This window comes from Manis pentadactyla, chromosome 13 (genome assembly GCF_030020395.1).
Source record: "Manis pentadactyla isolate mManPen7 chromosome 13, mManPen7.hap1, whole genome shotgun sequence".
Lineage (NCBI taxonomy): Eukaryota > Metazoa > Chordata > Mammalia > Pholidota > Manidae > Manis > Manis pentadactyla.
In genome coordinates, this window is record NC_080031.1 from 101803832 (window position 1) to 101825203 (window position 21372).

The 21372-nt window shown below is 43.6% G+C and overlaps 2 protein-coding genes and 1 pseudogene across 28 annotated transcripts in view; all 3 read left to right on the plus strand.

Annotated features, from left to right (window-relative positions):
* Positions 1-21372, plus strand: part of LOC118917576 (protocadherin gamma-C4) — a 153041-nt gene that overhangs the window by 76695 nt on the left and 54974 nt on the right. For 2 of the 27 annotated variants that reach the window (XM_057490992.1, XM_057490993.1), the window contains exon 2: positions 10092-11199. The exons of 21 other annotated variants lie outside the window; for them this stretch is intronic. In XM_057490992.1, coding sequence (XP_057346975.1) covers positions 10092-10154 — 63 coding nt within the window. In that variant the 3' untranslated portion in view covers positions 10155-11199. Of the gene's footprint in view, positions 1-1730; positions 1951-4332; positions 7720-10091; positions 11200-21372 lie in introns of those variants that run through there. 4 more of the 27 variants (XM_036895685.2, XM_057491001.1, XM_036895699.2 and 1 more) reach the window with 4 other exon arrangements.
* LOC130680432 (protocadherin gamma-A8-like) overlaps positions 1-21372 on the plus strand; it is an 84456-nt gene that overhangs the window by 23079 nt on the left and 40005 nt on the right. The gene's annotated exons all lie outside the window — the stretch shown is intronic.
* On the plus strand, positions 10910-12827 carry LOC130680457 (protocadherin gamma-B6-like; annotated as a pseudogene).

Sequence of the window (21372 nt, forward strand, 5' to 3'; positions counted from 1 at the left end):
ACAATTCCTAAGAGAGGAATTCCATACAGAACTGCCTGTCAGTTTGTGTACTTTTGGCCATATGTTAAAAATCCTTGCAGCTTAGACAACCCTAAGCTCTGTTTTGAAGGCAGGTCTGGTAAGAACAGATAAATGTCAGAAACAAATGAATTAGCCTCACTGGATACAAAACCCAAACATAAGGCCACTCACTGTTGTTCTTCCCAAGGAGGACAATACACATTTGTGGTTATATTTTTCAGACTATACTTTGTATCTATAGTTATAATTAAATGTAGTTGCTAGACAGATTTAAATTTTTCCTTCATATTCCACTAACAATTCATAACAATTTGTGGTTAAAATTTTTCAAGTGTAATCATACCTGGTAACACTGTGGCCTCCTTTTTTGCTTGTGATTCTAATTTCATACTGTTACATGGAAGACAGTGTTTTAATTTGATTTTCCTTGCTCAATAGCAAGTATAGAGGGCCTATAGAAGGTTAAGTTAAGCAAATTTTAGGCTCTGCTTTCTCTGGTTTGTTGTTAAATTCTCCAATCTCTAAGGCGGAAAAAAATGTATAGACTGGGGAGATAAATAGATTTGTACATGTTCCCAAGAAAGGAATATGTACCAAGGGCATTTCATGTAGTTCCTTATTTAGAGGAAGGAAAATCCACCTGAAACTCTGATATTAAGAGTCAATAAACAAAGTCAAGAAAGAAATGTCATTTCTTCAGGAGATCCAACTCTAAGCAGAGAAGTACACAAAATTATTCTAAACAAATGATCAGTGGAGTTATTGATGAGCCCACTTAGTTCAGTGAAGATAGTGATGCATTTCGTTTGATCTCTTACTTTTAATTCATTACTAATATTCTGCTAAACTAATATGGTAGCATAAAGAGTGGCCTAATGCATCTCAAAATACTTAGGAGACCAAATTTTTTTTCCCGTGTCATTCAGCCTTTGTTCAATAATGTGTCTATGGAAGGAGAGCATACCCGTTAGGGTCATAGTCATTGGCTTTTAAATAACAGAAATTGTTATTTAAAATTTCTGTCCAAGATAGTTAAAATTATTGTGCATCCACCTTAAGTAATTTTATTATCTTTAAAAATACAGTTTTTAAAAACTACTTATTTGACATGGCAGCTCTTGTAAGCAAATTTTGTTAAATATAATTATTTAAAGGCAGTGTGAGGATTCCCTGGATGATTGTAATGAAGATGGTAATGGTTGCATTCTAGTCCTAAATTTCGGAGGATAGGTTAATACTTTCTAGCCAAATATAATGTAGGATTGAAGACAAGGTTTTTTTGTTTTGTTTTGTTTTTCGCTTATCTTTGGTATTTCCCTTTATGGATAATTGCTCTTAAAAGAAACAACAGTGATTGCCTCAGGATGGAAGAACTGGAAAACAGTGGGCCATGGGATAGGAGACCTATTTTGCACTCCATATTCTTTTATGCCTTTATTCAAAATCTATATAAAATTTTAACATGAAAACACATGATAGTCTTCACCATGTGAAAAATATATTTCATGATGACAACGGAATCACTAAGGAATAAGACAATGTGTTCTGGCAGTTACCATCTGGAATTTTTTTTTAAATCACCTGAATTCAAGAGAAAAACTAGAATACAATTCCTCGTGGGGCCTCTGGGTGCCGCTGTCGGCCAGTGCAGGTCAAACGCGGACGCCAGGGATTCCTCATAGCCTGGGATTTCCTGGGCAGCCACCAACACAGGGAGAAGGAAGCCCGCTGACACACCGGGGCTCCCCGCCGGCCAGACCGCCCAGAATACACGGATTCCCAGTTCCGCCTGTCTTGGGCCGAATGCTCTTCCAGTAACACTGTGGACTGCAGTTTCTTCGGCTTTCCGGAAAGACTGGGATCCAGCTAGAACTAGAGCGCGCAATGGGAGGGAGCTGCGCGCAGAGGCGCCCGGCCGGCCGGCGGCAGGTAATGTTTCCCTTTCTGCTGCCTTTGTTCTACCCCGCGCTCTGCGAGCCGATCCGCTATTCGATTCCCGAGGAGCTGGCCAAGGGCTCGGTGGTGGGGAACCTCGCTAAAGATCTAGGGCTCAGCGTCCTGGATGTTTCGGAGCGGAAGCTGCGAGTTAGCGCTGAGAAGCTGCTTTTTAGCGTAGATGCGGAGAGCGGGGACTTACTTGTGAAGGACCGAATAGACCGTGAGCAGATATGCAAAGAGAGAAGAAGATGTGAGTTGCAGTTGGAAGCGGTGGTGGAAAATCCATTAAATATTTTTCACATCATCGTGGTTGTTGAGGATATTAATGACCACCCCCCTCAATTCGATAAAGATGACATTAACTTAGAAATCAGTGAATCTGTCAACCTGGGCATGGGTACAATTCTTGAGTCTGCAAAAGATCCCGATATCAGTACGAATTCATTGAGCAAGTACCAACTAAGTCCTAACGAGTACTTCTCATTGGTGGTGAAAGACAACCCTGACGGTGGCAAATACCCAGAACTGGTACTGAAGAAGACCCTGGACCGAGAAACGCAGAGCAGTCATCACTTGGTTCTGACAGCGTTAGATAGTGGGGATCCGCCACGTAGCGGCACCGCTCACATCAGAATCCTGGTGGTGGATGCCAATGATAATCCTCCTGTGTTCAGCCAAGACGTGTACAGGGTCACTCTTAGGGAAGATGTGCCCCCAGGCACCTCCGTGCTGAGGGTGAGCGCCACTGACCAAGACGAAGGCGTCAATGCGGACATCACCTACTCATTCCTTCGTGTGACTGACAGAATCCAGCACCCATTCTTTCTGGATTCTGCCACAGGAAACATTATAACTCATCAACCCTTGGATTTTGAAGAAATAGAAAGATACACCATGGATGTAGAAGCAAAGGACCGAGGATCCCTCTCCACCCAGTGTAAAGTAATTATAGAAGTTCTAGACGAAAACGACAACAGCCCAGAGATAATCATCACTACTCTGTCTGACCAGATTGTGGAGGATTCCCATCCAGGAATGGTCGTGGCTCTCTTCAAAACACGGGATCAGGATTCCAGGGAAAATGGAGAAGTCACGTGTGATTTAAACAGAGATGTTCCATTTAAGATTCATTCTTCTTCTAACAATTACTACAAGTTAGTAACAGACGGGCCCCTGGACCGGGAACAGACCCCGGAGTACAACGTCACCATCACAGCCACCGACAGGGGCAAGCCGCCCCTCTCCTCCAGCGCCACCATCACCCTGCACATCACCGACGTCAACGACAACGCGCCGGTTTTCCAGCAGGCCTCCTACGTGGTCCACGTGGCAGAGAACAACCCTCCCGGCGCCTCCATCGCGCAAGTCAGCGCCTCCGACCCCGACCTGGGGCCCAACGGCCACATCTCCTACTCCATCGTGGCCAGCGACCTGGAGCCGCGGGCGCTGCGGTCCTACGTGTCGGTGAGCGCGCAGAGCGGCGCGGTGTTCGCGCAGCGCGCCTTCGACCACGAGCAGCTGCGCGCCTTCGAGCTGACGCTGCAGGCCCGCGACCAGGGCTCGCCCGCGCTCGGCGCCAACGTGAGCCTGCGCGTGCTGGTGGGCGACCGCAACGACAACGCGCCGAGGGTGCTGTACCCGGCGCTGGGGCCCGACGGCTCGGCGCTCTTCGACACGGTGCCGCGCGCCGCGCAGCCCGGCTACCTGGTCACCAAGGTGGTGGCGGTGGACGCCGACTCGGGACACAACGCCTGGCTGTCCTACCACGTGCTGCAGGCCAGCGAGCCCGGACTCTTCAGCCTGGGGCTGCGCACGGGCGAGGTGCGCACGGCGCGCGCCTTGGGCGACAGGGACGCGGCCAGACAGCGCCTGCTGGTCGCTGTGCGCGATGGGGGACAGCCTCCCCTCTCGGCCACCGCCACGCTGCACCTGGTCTTCGCAGACAGCCTCCAAGACGTGCTGCCGGATCTTAGCGACCGCCCCACGCCCTCTGACCCCCAGGCTGAGCTGCAGTTTTACCTGGTGGTGGCCTTGGCCTTGATCTCGGTGCTCTTCCTCCTCGCGGTGATTTTGGCCATTGCCCTGCGCCTGCGACACTCTTCTAGCCCCGCCGCTGGGGGCTGCTTTGGGTCTGTTCTCTGTTCCAAGTCTCCACCCGAGATTCCCTCCAACTACAGTAAGGGAACATTGCCCTATACCTATAATTTGTGTGTGGCTGGGGATCAAACTAATGCAGATTTTAATTTTCTCACATCTGTTGGTTATTGTCAAGCCACAGAAGATGTTCTCAACAAAGATAGTTCTTCAGTGTTATTGGCTAGCATTTTAACTCCTAGCGTTGAAACAGATAAGACGACTTTTAAACAGGTAAGTTTTTAAAATACTGCTTTTCATATTCCAATATGCCATTACATTCCGATGTAGCGCTGTTATTTCAAGACTCTATATTCAAACTCTTGATAAAGTTACTAAAATAAAGCCAGGTCAAACGTGTGGGTATCACTATTAAGGCTAAGTTTACAATGCTTCACTCCTACTATTCAAATGCATCTTATAGTAAAATATATAGAGAAATCTTGGGTAAATTTTTCATGAAATAGAATACCTTTTAGTCAAGGATATGGACTATAGTTATATTTTTATATAATGGTATTTTAAAAGACAACCCAAATGCCATGCAAATTTTCTCAAACGTTTCATCTTTATTTTACTCAATAAATAAATTGGTAAGAATTTTAGTTAAGCATCTTATCTGATAATTTTGTTGGAACCGTGCTAGTTTCACATCCACAAATGCTGTTCTCTTCCGTAGGTAAAAATCAGTAGGCACCAAATCTAAACTGCAGGTTTTCAGCCACAATAATATTTGAAAACTTTTGTTTTAATTAAGCAAGCCTTTTTAATAATTACTCCTTTAATAAGTGCTCTTGGTAAGCCTCTAACATCATATTATGTAACTCCTTATTGTCTGCAACGTTAAGTTTTACACATACGTGTAATTCCCGAACAGATGAGTGTAGTAACTTCTGAAAGAAGCACATTAGTTGGGTTTTTCTTACTCGCTGCAATAATAAAATTGGACTCTAGGCGCCGCTGTTCACTAATCAGGGAATGGAAAGCTGCGCGGTACAGAGTCCGTCCCTCCCTCCGCCTCCTCTACAGCAGAGCAGCGCGAGGACACTCACAGATCCTTATGTTGGAAACTTAAGAGTACTTTTCTTCGATCTCTAACATATTTTGGATGCAGTCGGCCCGGAACTTCGTAGGTACATAAACTGATTCAGAACAGAACGGCTTGAGAAATCGCGGAATACAGGCTCAGCCACTGCCATGGCATATCGGCTCCTGCGCCTGGACTGCCGCGGGCTGGTTCTGTTTTACATTTTCCTGGGGACGCTGCGGGAGTCTGGGGCCGGGCAGATCCGATACTCGGTTCCTGAAGAGACAGACAAAGGCTTCTTCGTGGGCAATATTTCCAAGGACTTGGGGCTGGAACCGTGGGAGCTGGCGGAACGCCGAGTCCGCATCATCTCCAGAGGAAAAACGCAGCTTTTCGCTCTGAATCAGCGAAGTGGCAGTTTGATCACCGCAGGCAGAATAGACCGGGAGGAGCTCTGTGAGACAGTGTCTTCCTGTTTTTTAAATATGGAAGTACTCGTGGAAGATACCCTGAAGATTTACGGATTGGAGGTAGAAATACTGGATATTAATGATAACGCCCCCAGCTTCCAGGAGGAGGAGGTAGAGATAAAAGTCAGTGAGCACGTAACTCCGGGATGGCGGTTTCCCCTTCCTAAAGCTAGGGACCCAGATGTGGGAATGAACTCCCTCCAGCGCTACCAGCTCAACCCCAACAGTTACTTTTCCTTGCAAATGCGAGGAGGAGCCGATGGAGCTAAGAATCCGGAGCTAGTGCTGGAGGGGAGCCTGGACCGGGAGAAGGAGGCTGCTCACCGTCTCCTCCTCACCGCCATAGATGGAGGCGATCCCATCCTCCAGGGTGCTGTTCCCATTCGCGTCGTGGTTCTCGACGTAAATGACCATATCCCAAAGTTTACGCAGCCTGTATATGGAGTGAGTGTCCCAGAAAACCTCAGCTCTGGGACTCGGGTGCTCGTGGTAAAAGCAACGGATCCCGATGAAGGACTCAATGGGGAAGTTGCATATTCTTTCCGAAACATGGAAAGCAAAGCTTCTGAAATGTTCCAATTGGATTCTCGAACTGGAGAAGTCTTAATACAAGGGTCTTTGGATTTTGAGAAATGTAGATTCTATGAGATGGAAATTCAAAGCCAAGATGGTGGAGGTCTCTCAACCACTGCTAAGATCTTAATCACAGTTCTGGATGTGAATGATAATGTTCCAGAAATAACTATCACATCTTCTACTAATTCAGTGCTAGAAAATTCTCCTCCAGGCACAGTAATTGCTCTTCTAAATGTGCAAGATCAAGACTCTGGAGAAAATGGCCAAGTCTCCTGTTTTATTCTTAACGATCTGCCTTTTAAATTAGAAAAGACTTATGGAAATTATTACAAGTTGTTAACCAACAGAGTGTTGGACAGAGAGCAGGTCCAGAGCTACAATATAACACTGACAGCCACTGATCAGGGAAGTCCTCCCTTGTCTACAGAAACTCACATTGCATTGAATGTAGCAGATGATAACGATAACCCACCCACTTTTGCTCACTCCTCTTACTCTGCTTATATTCCTGAAAACAATCCCAGAGGAGCCTCCTTCTTCTCAGTGACTGCACTTGACCTGGACAGCAAAGAGAATGCACAGGTCACTTACTCCCTGGCTGAGGACACCGTCCAGGGAGTACCTCTATCCTCCTATATCTCCATCAACTCTAATAGTGGAGTCCTGCATGCACTGCACTCCTTCGACTATGAACAGTTCCATGACCTGCAGCTGTGGGTAACCGCACTGGACAGTGGGGACCCTCCACTCAGCAGCAACGTGTCCCTGAGCCTGTTCATTCTGGACCAGAACGACAACGCCCCACAGATCCTGTACCCCACCCTCCCCACCGACGGGTCCACAGGCGTGGAGCTGGCACCCCGCTCCGCAGAGCCCGGCTACCTGGTGACCAAGGTGGTGGCGGTGGACAGAGACTCGGGCCAGAACGCCTGGCTGTCCTTCCGCCTGCTCAAGGCCAGCGAGCCAGGGCTCTTCGCGGTGGGGCTGCACACGGGCGAGGTGCGCACAGCGCGGGCCCTGCTGGACAGAGACGCGCTCAAGCAGAGCCTGGTGGTGGCGGTCCAGGACCACGGCCAGCCCCCTCTCTCGGCCACCGTCACGCTCACGGTGGCCGTGGCCGACAGCATCCCAGACGTCCTGGCCGACCTGGACAGCATGAAGGCCCCGGCCGACCCGGACGCCTCTGGCCTCACGCTGTACCTGGTGGTGGCGGTGGCCGCGGTGTCCTGCGTCTTCCTCGCCTTTGTCATCGTGCTGCTGGCCCTCAGGCTGCGGCGCTGGCACGCGTCGCGTCTGCTGCCGGCCGTGGGCGGCGGTCTGGTGGGCGTGGGGGCCTCGCCCTTTGTGGGCGTGGACGGGGTGCGTGCTTTCCTGCAGACCTATTCCCACGAGGTGTCCCTCACTGCGGACTCGCGGGAGAGTCACGTGATCTTCCCCCAGCCCAACTATGCGGACACCCTCGTCAGCCAGGAGAGTTGTGGGAAAAGCGAGCCTCTCTTAATAGCTGAAGATTCAGCTACTGATTTAAGCAAATGTGACCCTAGGAGTAATCAGGTGAGATTTAGTTCCTGCCTTCTAATTTCTGGTGTCTCTGCACAAGTCTTTTAAGTGCCTTTTTCTGAGCCTTATAAGAATTGTTTTAAGGGGCACGTTCAGTTCATACATATTTAGAGCAATACATGTAAGTTTTTGTACTTTACTTTTCATCGAATTACTATGATTTTCCAGAAGAGTTTTGTGAAAACCCTTTTTTTTAGGCGTGGCATATTTCCTTTTGATTCCAAAGGTCCAGTTCAGCTATGGCTTGCATTATAGTAAGTTAAATTTTAGTAATATTCATCTATCATCAGTGTCTGTGGCTATCAATATAAACTAGTTATGATTCAAAGTAATGATTCAGTTTTCATTTTCCTATTTCAACTTCACATTGCCTCCATTGATTTATAATTATATTTTACCATTATTTGCTTTACTTTGTGCTCAAATCTGACTGTTGATTCAATGGCATATTCTCTCTGGCTCTTTTTCTTATCTATATACACATATACACACACTCACATGTGCACATTTACACATGTGAGCTTTTGAGCATAAATCAATTCTATTTTGATTTTTGATGACTAGTAATGTGTTTAGATCCTATCATTTCAACTTAGTTTCATTTATTTATCCCACAAAACAGACATATTGACTGCCTTTTAATTACTAGGGTCTCTTAGGAGAGGAAATGTAGAACACTTTTCTTCTTAGGTTCTTCTTAGGTTCTAGACATTTTTTCCATTTCTACAGTGAAGTCATTAGATGGTTCTGAAGAAACAGTTGAATTGTTGTACTGGTGTTATTTTCTTTTATTCTTTTACTTTGGTGTTTGTGTGTGTATGTGTTGGAGTTTTTTTTAATGTAGTAATTCACTTAATAGAAATAACAATTTTGATCCAGTGCCTCTCAAAAAGTTATTTCAAATTTCCTGGACAGGCTTACATTTTTCAGATTTATTTGTGTGGAATAGTTTGTAAACATAAGAGATGGAGTGGCTATTTAGACTTCACGAGACTGATTTAGCCGGTATTTCTGTGAATATTTTTTTATTTTCAATATGCATATGAGTCATGAATTCCTTCTTTATTTCCTTTGTAAACTCACTTTGTATTATATGTAAGTATACTCATTTCTTATATTCAGAACCAACTTGTTATTGAAGCCCTCATGACAAAATATACATTATCCAAAGCAATATCTAGGAACGTCAAGTGAGGAAAGGAGATTTATCTAGGGTATTTAGCCTCAGGAATCATTTCTGTAATCAATTCAGCTCAGCACTCTCACACCACTTCTAGATATTTGGTCCAAATTACTTGACTATTTGTGTTCCTTTTCAAGTTTTTCTTTCTCATTTAGAAATTGACCTTAATGTAGTTAACTATAAATTCAGTGTCTAATGTTTGGACAAAAAGACTTCCAACTGTAGGAGAGGGAAGTCCTACAACAGATTCCTAAATTTTTCTTGAAGTCAGGAAAAATATTAGACTATTTTGAGCATCTAGGTACAGAATGTATTTTTATGCAATTTCAAATGGAGAAAAAGATTTAAGGCATCTTACCTGAAATGAAATCAGGTGAATAAAAAGAATATGAGGTATTTTCTGGGAGAGGGGAATTGTTCCTTTTTTCTTTGTCTTTTTTAACAGTCTGAACTAGTTAGGAACTGGCAACCAAGATCTTGGAGAATAAAAAGTAAAGGTTGGGTTTGAAACTTGAGATTAATGTTATTTGGACTCAGACGTAGTGATAAAGTTCTTTTCAGGTACAATATTTGATCCAGTTCAATAAAAGGATAGAAATAAAACACTCTCACATTTCACATCATTAAATTTCTATGGTAACCTACTAGGGTATGATTTTATATTGTGTATGATGAAAGTGTAAGACACTTAATAATCCTCTTCATAAATATCTTTTATAATTAAGAAGGAATAATTTATGGCATTGGCCATACTTATCCTGAGTATACCTATATAGATTTCACCTCTCCTCCAGTTTCTTCTGATAAAAAGAAGAGGGAAATTATCCGCACATTATATTGAAGGTAATATTGGGTATCATTTCAGGGCTGTGAAAATTTCCCCATGCCACTTGTGATTGGGCTATTTGTTTGGGTCTTTGTTCTAAGTCTGGAGAGAAGATTTTGCTTTGTTCTTGCAATATATGCTCATTGCCTGTGATTAGAAAAAGACATACTATTCTCATTACTGGGTTAATCGCTCTTCTGCAGGATCCCATCTTTAAGGAACCTGTTTGGTAGTAAACACTGGAAAACAGACACAAAACCTAAAAACTGTCTCCTTCCCTCTATATCAGTCCATCATATCTTTTGGAATAACAAAGCCCACTTTTTTCAAAGTTGCTAACTGCAGTTTTCTAAACAGACTCCAAGCGCCGCTGTCGGCCAATGGGCTGCAAGAGTTGGAGTCCAGGATCTACCTGAGTGATTTACCGCGCAGTCAGGGAAGCAAGTAGGAAAAGAGATAACGCTCAGATTGTGGCCCTCTGCTCAGCAAATCTAATTTTGGAATATGGATTGAAATATCTTCAAACTGCGAGCATTGAGTTTTCTATGCGGTGGAAATAAATATTTTAAATACAGTTTGTAAAACATCGTCTCTGAATGATGAAGTTGCTGCAACGCAAAGGATGGGAACTAGTGCCAAGTAGAGGAGCAGTACCGGGTGGCAGCAAGTATTCTTTTTCTTCCTGCTGCTTATGTTCTGCAGAGCTCTCCCTGAGCAGATCCGCCACACTATTCCTGAAGAAGTGTCCAGGGGCTTTGTTGTGGGAAACCGTGCTGAGGACTTGGGGCTGCATGTAAGGGACTCAGTGACCCGCAGTCTCAGAGTTTGTGCAGAGAAACCGTACTTTACCATAAACACAGAGAATGGGAACATACTCGTGAATGACAGAATAGATAGGGAGTCCCTGTGCCCCCCAAACCCTCTGTGTGTCTTGCCCTTAGAGATTGAAGCAGAGAATCCTCTAAAATTTTTTCACGTAAATGTGATTATAGAATATGTAAATGAGAATCCACCTCATTTTCCCCTAAATAACATTGTTTTACAAATCAATGAACCTGCGATTCCAGGAACTTAATTTGGCCTGGAATTTTCTATAGATGTAGATGTAAGGTCTAATTCTCTTCAGTTATCAACTCAGATATAATGAGCATTTTTCTTTGGTGGTGAAGGATAAGATGGAAGGCAAGAATGCCCCAGAATTAGTGCTGGAGAAGCCCCTGGATTGGGAGCAACAGAGCTCCTACCTTCTGGTCCTGACAGCAGTGGATGGGGGTGACTGGTCCATACTGACACCATTCAAACCAGGATCAAAGTCACTGATGCCATCGATAACCCTCCAGTGTTCAATCAGGATGTGTACAAAGTTAGCCTTTGAGAGATCTTGCCCCCAGGCACCTGTGTGCTCAAGGTGACTGATACTGACAGGATGAGATCATGACATGACAGGATGAGATAATGACAATGCAGAGATCACCTACTCCTTCAAAACACTACGAGATAATGGAAATATGAATATGCAAGACGATCAAAGTGGAGAAGTTAAACTCAAAGATCCTATAGACTTTGAAATCAGTAGCAGCTATACTATGAGCATAGAATCCAAGGACGGTGGAGATATGGCCACTGGAAATTTTAAACGAGAATGACAATGCCGCGGAGGTAGTTTTCACTTCTGTGTCTGGTTCCATTACCGAGGATGAAGCACGGGATGGTGATTGCTCTGTTCAAAACATATGATAACGATTTGGGAGAAAATGGGGAAGTCATATGCCTTATAAAAGAAAAAGTTCCTTTTGGAACAGAATATTATGCCAATAATCTCAAGCTTGTAACAATAATCTCCTGGACCGGGAACAGACCCCGGAGTACAACGTCACCATCACAGCCACCGACAGGGGCAAGCCTCCCCTCTTCTCTAACAGAACTGTCAACTTGATCGTCGCAGACGTCAACGACAACGCGCCGGTTTTCCAGCAGGCCTCCTACGCGGTCCACGTGGCAGAGAACAACCCTCCCGGCGCCTCCATCGCGCAAGTCAGCGCCTCCGACCCCGACCTGGGGCCCAACGGCCACGTGTCCTACTCCATCGTGGCCAGCGACCTGGAGCCGCGGGCGCTGCGGTCCTACGTGTCGGTGAGCGCGCAGAGCGGCGCGGTGTTCGCGCAGCGCGCCTTCGACCACGAGCAGCTGCGCGCCTTCGAGCTGACGCTGCAGGCCCGCGACCAGGGCTCGCCCGCGCTCGGCGCCAACGTGAGCCTGCGCGTGCTGGTGGGCGACCGCAACGACAACGCGCCGAGGGTGCTGTACCCGGCGCTGGGGCCCGACGGCTCGGCGCTCTTCGACACGGTGCCGCGCGCCGCGCAGCCCGGCTACCTGGTCACCAAGGTGGTGGCGGTGGACGCCGACTCGGGACACAACGCCTGGCTGTCCTACCACGTGCTGCAGGCCAGCGAGCCCGGACTCTTCAGCCTGGGGCTGCGCACGGGCGAGGTGCGCACGGCGCGCGCCTTGGGCGACAGGGACGCGGCCAGACAGCGCCTGCTGGTCGCTGTGCGCAATGGGGGACAGCCTCCCCTCTCGGCCACCGCCACGCTGCACCTGGTCTTCGCAGACAGCCTCCAAGACGTGCTGCCGGATCTTAGCGACCGCCCCACGCCCTCTGACCCCCAGGCTGAGCTGCAGTTTTACCTGGTGTTGGCCTTGGCCTTGATCTCGGTGCTCTTCCTCCTCGCGGTGATTCTGGCCATTGCGCTGCGCCTGCAACGGTCCTGTAGCCTGGCCACCTAGGACTGCTTTTAGTCCGGTTTCTCTTCTAAGTCTGGGCCACGGGTTTCTCCCAACTACAATCATGCAACTTTGACTTATTCCTACAATCTCTACATTGCCTCCACTTCTCGGAAAACAAGGCTTAATTTTCTCAGTATGACGCCAGAAATGGTCTCCCCGCAAGATCTTTTCAGTGAAGCTTCTTTGGTAGTTAAGTGTCACTAGAATAACAAGTTAAGCTCTCTGTTTTTTGAAACATGAGTTCAATAAATGGGTTTGGTTTAACATTCAAACCAGTATTTGGCAAGAAAAGTTAAATATATTATATCTACTATCACTTCAAGTTTGTCTAATCTCAGTATTTTCTGTTCCCTTCTATGTGGGTCAATAATTTATTATTAGCCCTTAGAGGGAAAACATGGAATATTCTGACAGTCCAGATATTCTTTCTACACACACACACAGAGTCTCCTGTACTATGAGAAGCATTAGGATACCGCTGCTATTCAAATATTTTTAATTAAAGCAAAAATGTGTTCTTCCTGTGGGTGTTTCTCTTTCTCAGATCATCAATATCTTGAATATAAGGCTTTTTCTTTACTCAGTAACTACAGAGTGAGAGGAAAATGCAGGAGAAAGGCTTTTCAAAAAATAAAGACATAGTATTGATTTCGCAATATTCAGGTAGATTTGCCAGGGATTCTTTGAATCCTGCTGAACAGATCAATTTTACACCCAATCTTTTCTCAGAGTTATGTGCAGATTTCCTCCCAATTTAACAGATATACTTTATGGTATGCTTGCCAACATGCTTACTCTCAGAATCTAAACATTTATATTTAAGAAAGCACAATAGAATTTTTTCCTATATTTTAATGGGCTTCCAAATGTATTACGGATAACTTTTAGTAATTGAAATTAGGTTTGTTTCCCCGGAAAAGGTAAGTGTGTAATATTGTTTGGATTACTGATCTTCCAAAACAATCTTTTGAAATATAAAGTAGTGGACTACTACCCTTATTTCCAGTACATTCGTTAGAATGCTTCCATTTTGTTTTAAAAAATTAATGTGTTTTTCTTCATTTGACTCCCTGCAGGTGTGATTCTGGTAATGTGTACAATTGCATGTCTTATTTTATGTTTCTGTATTATTGTGAAATCTTGATTTTTCAATGTTAAATGTGAGCAACCTGTTAAAGCAGTTCTTTCATTTAGGCTAATTTAAGGATCTGTCAAAAAATTCTTTGCCCCAAATTACACCTGAGTTAGAAAGTTTAAATTACTCTATAATATAATTTCTCAAAATAGGAAACTCCTGGAGAGATGTCCCATATTAGGTGTTTTGTGGGCCAGGGTGATATCAAAGCAGGTGCACCAAAATTATATGGTTAAAATTACTGTGTATAGAAACTTCAAATTCATTTAAAAGCTCATTGGGAAAATCAGAATAAACCTCCAGCTACAGAAAATAATCTCAAGAAAGTGGGTCTGTATGAAAAATTTTAGAGAAAAAAGAACCCTGACGTTTCAATTAAAACTAATAACTGTAGTTCTCGATTAGAACAACAGATGGAGCTATTCAAGGTACAAACCAAAACTTGGTCCTGGAGTTCAATATTATGTAGTAATTGGTTACGACTCTGAGCACCTGCTGTTGACCAATCAGGGAGAGGAAAACAGATGCTGCTTGTGGTGCAGGCACCAGAAGCACAAAGCAGATTGAAACTGACCATCTCCAGGACTGCAAGGAGACTAAGCAGAGGAGCTCTGGTCTCCCGGCTGCTAGATTCTAAGAACAGTCTTTGGTAGTCAAGGGAAGAATTGGAAATAATCCTCTAGGAAAGTGACAGTGATTCCCGATCAACTGCACCAGGACTTCTAAGGGCTGGTCCTGCTGGGAATTCTGGGGATTCTGTGGGAGACTGGCTGTACCCAAATACACTATTTATTTCCTGAGGAGCTGGAGAAGGGTTCTAGGGTGGGCAACGTCTCCAAAGACCTGGGCTTGAGCCACAGGACTAGAGAAGCCTGGAGCCCACAGCATCTCCAGAGGTACAACTCAGCTTTTTGCCTCGAACCCACTGAGCAGCAGCAGCTTGATCACAGCAGGCAGGATAGAAGGGGAGGAGCTCTGTATGGGGGCCATCAATTGTCAATTAAATCTGGAGATTCTGATGGAAGATAAAGCAAAAATATACGGGGTGGTGGTAGAAGTGAGAGACATTAATGATAATGTCCCCTGCTTCCTGGAAGGTGAATTAGAAATAAAAATGAGTGAAAGCATAGGAAACTGGGGTGCGGTTTCCCCTTCGCTACACTTTGGATCAGGATACCGGGAAGAACTCTTTCCAGAGAGTTACCGTCTCAGTAGTAATACTCACTTATCCCTGGAAGTGCATAGCGGAGCGAATGGTAATAAATAGCCAGAATTGGTGCTGGAGCACGCCCTAGACTGCGAAGAAGACGCCGTTCACCAGCGGGTTCTCATCACCTCTGACGCGGCGACCCCGTCCGCACCGGCACCGCGCGCATCCGCGTGATGTTCATTGATGTGCAAGACAACGCATCAGCGTTTGCTCAGTCCAATCACCGTGGGAGCGTTCCGGGGACTGTGGCGGAGGGTACTACGCCACTTCTGGTAAATGCCCCATATGGAATAACGGTGAAGTGAGGTATTCTTTCGGGTATGTGGAGAAGGCGGCCGAAGTTTTCAAGCTAGATTGTAATTCAGGGACAATTTCAACAGAAGGGGAGCTGAACCACAAGGAATCGGGATTCTGTGAGATGGAAGTGCAAGCAATGGATAACACAAGATATTCTGCACGAGCCAAAGTCTTGATCACAGTTTTAGACGTGAATGACAATGCCCCTGAAGTAGTTGTCAACTCTCTCTCCAGATGCAGTCTGGAAAACTCTCCCAAAGGGACATTAATTGCTCTTCTAAATGTAAATGATCAAGACTCTGGGGGAAATGAGCAAGTGATCTGTAAATTACTATAGTTTAGGGACAGACACACTCCTAGACGAGAACAGGTTCCTAGCTACAACATCAAGGTGATCACCACGATCAGAGGAAGTCCACCCTGTCCGCAGAAATTCACATCGCGCTGAAAACGTGGCTAACCCCAAGGACAGTCCGCCTGCTTTCTCTCATCTCTTCTTCACTGCCTGTATCCCAGAGAACAACCCTAGACGAGTCTCCACAGTCTCAGTGATGGCTACCACCCGGACTATGGAGAGAACGCCCATGGCACTCACTGCTTGACCAAGAACACCCTCCAGGGAGCTCCCTTTTCCTCCCACCATTCTATCAGCTCTGACGCAGGAGTCCTGTATGCCCTGCACTCCCTCGATTACGAGCAGTTCCAAGGCTGGCACCTATACGTGATGGCGCATGACAGTGGGGACCTGCCACTGAGCAGCAGCGTGTCCCTGAGCCTGTTTGTGCTGGACCAGAACGACATCCCCGAAATCCTGTACCCCACCCTCCCCACCGACGGGTCCACAGGCGTGGAGCTGGCACCCCGCTCCGCAGAGCCCGGCTACCTGGTGACCAAGGTGGTGGCGGTGGACAGAGACTCGGGCCAGAACGCCTGGCTGTCCTTCCGCCTGCTCAAGGCCAGCGAGCCAGGGCTCTTCGCGGTGGGGCTGCACACGGGCGAGGTGCGCACAGCGCGGGCCCTGCTGGACAGAGACGCGCTCAAGCAGAGCCTGGTGGTGGCGGTCCAGGACCACGGCCAGCCCCCTCTCTCGGCCACCGTCACGCTCACGGTGGCCGTGGCCGACAGCATCCCAGACGTCCTGGCCGACCTGGACAGCATGAAGGCCCCGGCCGACCCGGACGCCTCTGGTCTCACGCTGTACCTGGTGGTGGCGGTGGCCGCGGTGTCCTGCGTCTTCCTCGCCTTTGTCATCGTGCTGCTGGCCCTCAGGCTGCGGCGCTGGCACGCGTCGCGTCTGCTGCCGGCCGTGGGCGGCGGTCTGGTGGGCGTGGGGGCCTCGCCCTTTGTGGGCGTGGACGGGGTGCGGGCTTTCCTGCAGACCTATTCTCACGAGGTGACCCTCACTGCAGACTCGCGGGAGAGTCACGTGATCTTCCCCCAGCCCAACTACGCGGACATGCTTGTCAGCTTAGGAGAGCAGTGGGAAAAGCGAGCCTCTTTTGTTGTCTGGTAATTCAGTGTTTCCTAAAGATAATCAGGCATTAATTCACGTGAGTCAATGTCATGTCTTCTCTGACCTTTGAGGAAAATACCTCTTATATAGGTAATTAATACACACTCGGAATTTAGAAAGCCGGCACCAGTAAAATTATATGTCAATGATAGACAGCAAGGAGAATCCTGCAGCTCTCCCTGCGGCCTTACTTCAGGCCTTCTCTCACTCCTTATTTATAGCAAGTTAAAAATATATTTGTATATGTTATATATACATAAATTTATAACCACTTTATAAATTACATTGTTAATATTCTATATACTTTTTCTAATTTACCAACTGGGCCTGCTGTTAATTCGTCTTTTTGTTTCCCAGTGGCCATACAACTTTATGTTGGATATCTGATGCCGATGTATCTGCTAAAAACACAGATTCCTGTAGAGAGGTTAAATCTAACTCAATGAAGAGTGTAAATGAGATTTTGAATAAACTTTTATAAATAAACTTCTAAGTACACATGAAATTGCTAACACATTCATAATATGCATTTAGTTTTTTTTAAAGCGCAGGAATTCTTTCCAGTCATTAGGGATGCATACATTTATATTTTTCCGATGCTCTAAGTCATTTCATGGTTTCAAATAACCCATGAATTTCCAAATACTGTGAGTTTGTTCATTACACATTTACAACTTTCTCACTGAAATATGCAAACAGTGTAAGTGCTGTCATGAAGAAAAACTAAAGAGATGGTTTATTTTTCACTCTCCTTATAGATTTCAGGAATACAACATCTATATGTGTATCCAGGTTAGATATTTCTTTTGCCCATTTTAACCACACTGGTGATCTTAATGATGACTCTGTGGAACATTCAAACTAAACAAATTGTGTTTTGAGCACATTTTTAGTACTGTGGTGAATTTTCAGTAATTTTATCTTCTTACATTAAATTTCCCCTAACTTTCCCAGGCATGGAATATTTTCTGGAAAGTGGTCACATTCTAAGTCTTTCCTGAGAACCTTATGTGTATTGTAGAATATCGAACAGAATTGAATGCTAAAGTACATTATTCTTGGAAAAGCATTACTGGAACCTGTTAGAAGCCTGGTTTCATTTGATGAATTCTGTAAAGGGGTCGGGAATCATGTCATCTTAATTATTTTCTTCCTTTATATGTTGCCTATGTACTTTCAAAAATATAACAGTCAATTAAAACCTACACTTATTAGAGAGATTAGAAACCATTTAGAGAATGAAGATAATAAAGTAGCCCTAAAATGAGACAGTTACTACTACTGAGAGTCACATGTCACCTTATGCGTTTGGCACCCTAGACCAAAAAAAAAGGAAATATAGTTCTATTTGTCTTACTTTTTTCAAAGGAAGTTTTTGAGTTTATCTAAAAATGCAAATTTTGTATTGACATTAAGTTCCAAATGGAATTTAATCAGTAAAGCTTTCTAAATGATATTGAGGGGAATAGAGAGCAATGTAATTTCCTGTTTTTTGTTTGTTTGTTTTTTGCATTTTTTTATTGAAGTATAGTTTAAATGTTGGTTTCAGGTGTACAAATAGTGATTTGACAGTTATCTACATTATTAAATGCTTACCCCAACAAGTGTAGTTACTATTTGTCAATATATGAAGATATTACAATATTATTGACTATATTCACTATGTTGTACTTTCATCCCTGTGACTAATTTATATTATAATTAGAATTTTGTGTCTCTTTATCCCCCTCACTATTTCACCCCCAGCTCCCTTCTCCCATGGCAACCACCAGTCTCTTCTCTGTGTCTATGAATCTATTTCTGTTTTGTTCATTTGTTTTGGTTTTTAGATTCCACATATAAGTGAATCATATGGTATTTGTCTTTCTCTGCCTGTCTTATTTCATTTAGCATAATTCCTTCTAGATCCAATCATGTTGTTGCAAATGGCAAGATTTCATTAATTTTTATGGCTGAGTAATATTCTATCTTGTATATGTACCACATCTTTATCCGTTTATCTATTGATGGACACTTAGGTTGCTTTTGAATCTTGGCTGTTGTAAATAACGTGGCAATAAACATAAGAATGCATTTATCTTTTCTAATAAGTAATTTTGTTTTCTTTGGATAATTCCCTGAAGTGGAATTACTGGGTCATATGATAATTCTATTTTTAGTTTTTTAGAAACCTCCATACTGCTTTCCATGTAGCTGGGCCAATTTACACTCCCACCAACAGTGTACAAGGGTTCCCTTTTCTCCACATCCTACCAACACTTTTTATTTCTTGTCTTTTGTAGGGTAGCCATTCTTACTGGTGTGAGGTGATGTCTCATTGTGGTTTTGATTTGCATTTCCCTCATGTTGGTGATGTTGAGCATCTCTTCATGTGCCTTTTGATGATCTGTATGTCTTCCTTGGTAAAATATCTATTCAGCTTCTCTGCCCAGTTTTTAATAGGATTATTTGGTTTTTGGTGTTCAGTTGTATGAGTTCTTTATACATTTTGGATATTAGTCCCTTATCAGATATATTATTTGCAAACATATTCTCCCATAAGTAGATTATCTTTTCATTTTGTTGATGGAGGTTTCCTTTGCTGTGCAGAGACTCTTTAGTTTGATGTAGTTCCACTTGTTTATTTTTGCTTTTGTTTCCCTTGTCCTGGAGGATGTGTCCAGAAAAAAATAACTATGCTTACATTTAAGAGTTTATTGCCTATGTTTTCTTCTAGGTGTTTTATGGTTTCAGGCCTTTCAATTAGGTCTTTAACCCATTTCAAGTTTATTTTTATGTATGGTGTGAGGCAGTGAATCAGTTCATTTTCTTGTATGTAGCTGTTTTGTTTTATCAAGACTGTTTATTGAAGAGGCTATATTTTCCCCATTGCATATTCTTGCTTCTTTTGCCATATATTCATTAACCATATAAGAATGGGTTTATTTCTGGGCTCTTTATTCTGTTCCATTGATCCATGTATCTATTCCTGTGTCAGTACCATACTGTTTAAACCACTGTAACTTTGTAGTATTGCTTGAAATCAGGGAGCTTGATATCCCCAGTTTTGTTATTTGTCAAGACTGCTTTGGGTATTTGGGGTCTTTTACGTTTCCATACAAATTTTAGGATTATTTGCTTTAGTTCTTTGAAAAATGCCCTTGATATTTTGAAAGGAATTGCATTAAATTTTTAGATTACTTTGGGCAGTATGGCCATTTTGATTTTTCTTATCCATGAGAAATATCCTTCCATTTATTTGTGTCTTCTTCAATTTCTTTCATCAGTGTCTTACAGATTTTAGATTACAGGTTTTCAACTCCTTGATTAGATTTATTCCTAGGTATTTTTCTGATATAATTGTAAATGGGATTATTTTCTTGATTTCTCTTTCTGTTAGTTTGTTATTAGTATATAGAAATGCAACAGATTTCTGTAGATTGATTTTGTATCCTGCAACTTTACTGGATTCATTTATTAGTTCTGATAGTTTTTTGGTGGCATCTTTAATATTTTCTAAATATAGTATAATGTCATCTTCAGATAGTGACATTTTTATTTCTTCTTTACCTTGGATTCCTTTTATGTCTTTTTCTTGTCTGACTGTTGTGGGTAGGACTTCCAGTATGTTGAATCAAAGTGGTGAGAGTGGGCATCCTTGTCTTGTTCCTGACCTGAGAGGAAAAGCTTTCAGATTTTTGCCATTGGTTATAATGTTAGCTGTGGGTTTGTCATATATGGCCATTATTATGTTGAGGTGTAATCCCTCTATACCCACTTTGTTGAGAGTTTTTATCATGAGTGAATGTTGAATTTTGTCAAATGCTTTTCAGCATGTACTGAGATGACCATGTAGTTTTTATCCTTTTTGTTACTGTGCTGTATCATATTTGTTGATTTGTGGAAATTGAACCATCCTTGCATCCCTGAATAAATTCCACTTGGTCCTGATGAGTGATCCTTTCAATGTATTTTTGAATTAAGTTTGCTAATGTTTTGTTGAGGACTTTTGCATCTCTGTTCATCAGGGATATTGGTCTGTAATTTTCATTTTTTGTAGTGTCTTTGTATGGTTTTGGTTTTAGAGTGCTGGCCTAATAGAATTTGTTTGGAAGTATTCCTTCTTCTGTGTTTCGGAATACCTTAAGAATGACAAGTATTATCTCCTTTTTTTTTTTTAAGTTTGGTGAAGCCATCTGGTACTGGACTTTTGTTTTGGGGAGTTTTTTAAATTACCAATTCAGTTTCATTACTAGTAATTTTGTCTCTTCAGATTTTCTGCTTCTTGGAAGATTACATAAGATTGTATGTTTCTAGGAATTTATCTATTTCTTCTAGGTTGTCTAAATTATTGGCATATACTTTTTTGTACAATTCTCTTCTAATCCTTTGAATTTCTGTGGTGTCAGTCGTAACATCTCTTTCATTTCTGATTTGTTTGTGTCCTCTTTTTTTCTTGATCAGTCTGGCTAAAGGTTTGTCAATATTGTTACTCTTTTAAAAGAAGCAGCTTTTGGTTTCACTGATTTTCTTCCATTGTTTTCTTACTCTCTATTTCATTTATTTCTGCTCTTACCTTTATTATATCCCTCCTCTAACTTTGGGATTGCTTTGTTTCTTTTTCTAGTTTAATTGTAAGGTTAGATTGTTTATTTGTGATTGTTTTTATTTCTTGAGGTAGGCCTGTATCACTATGCACTTCCATCTTAGAATAGCT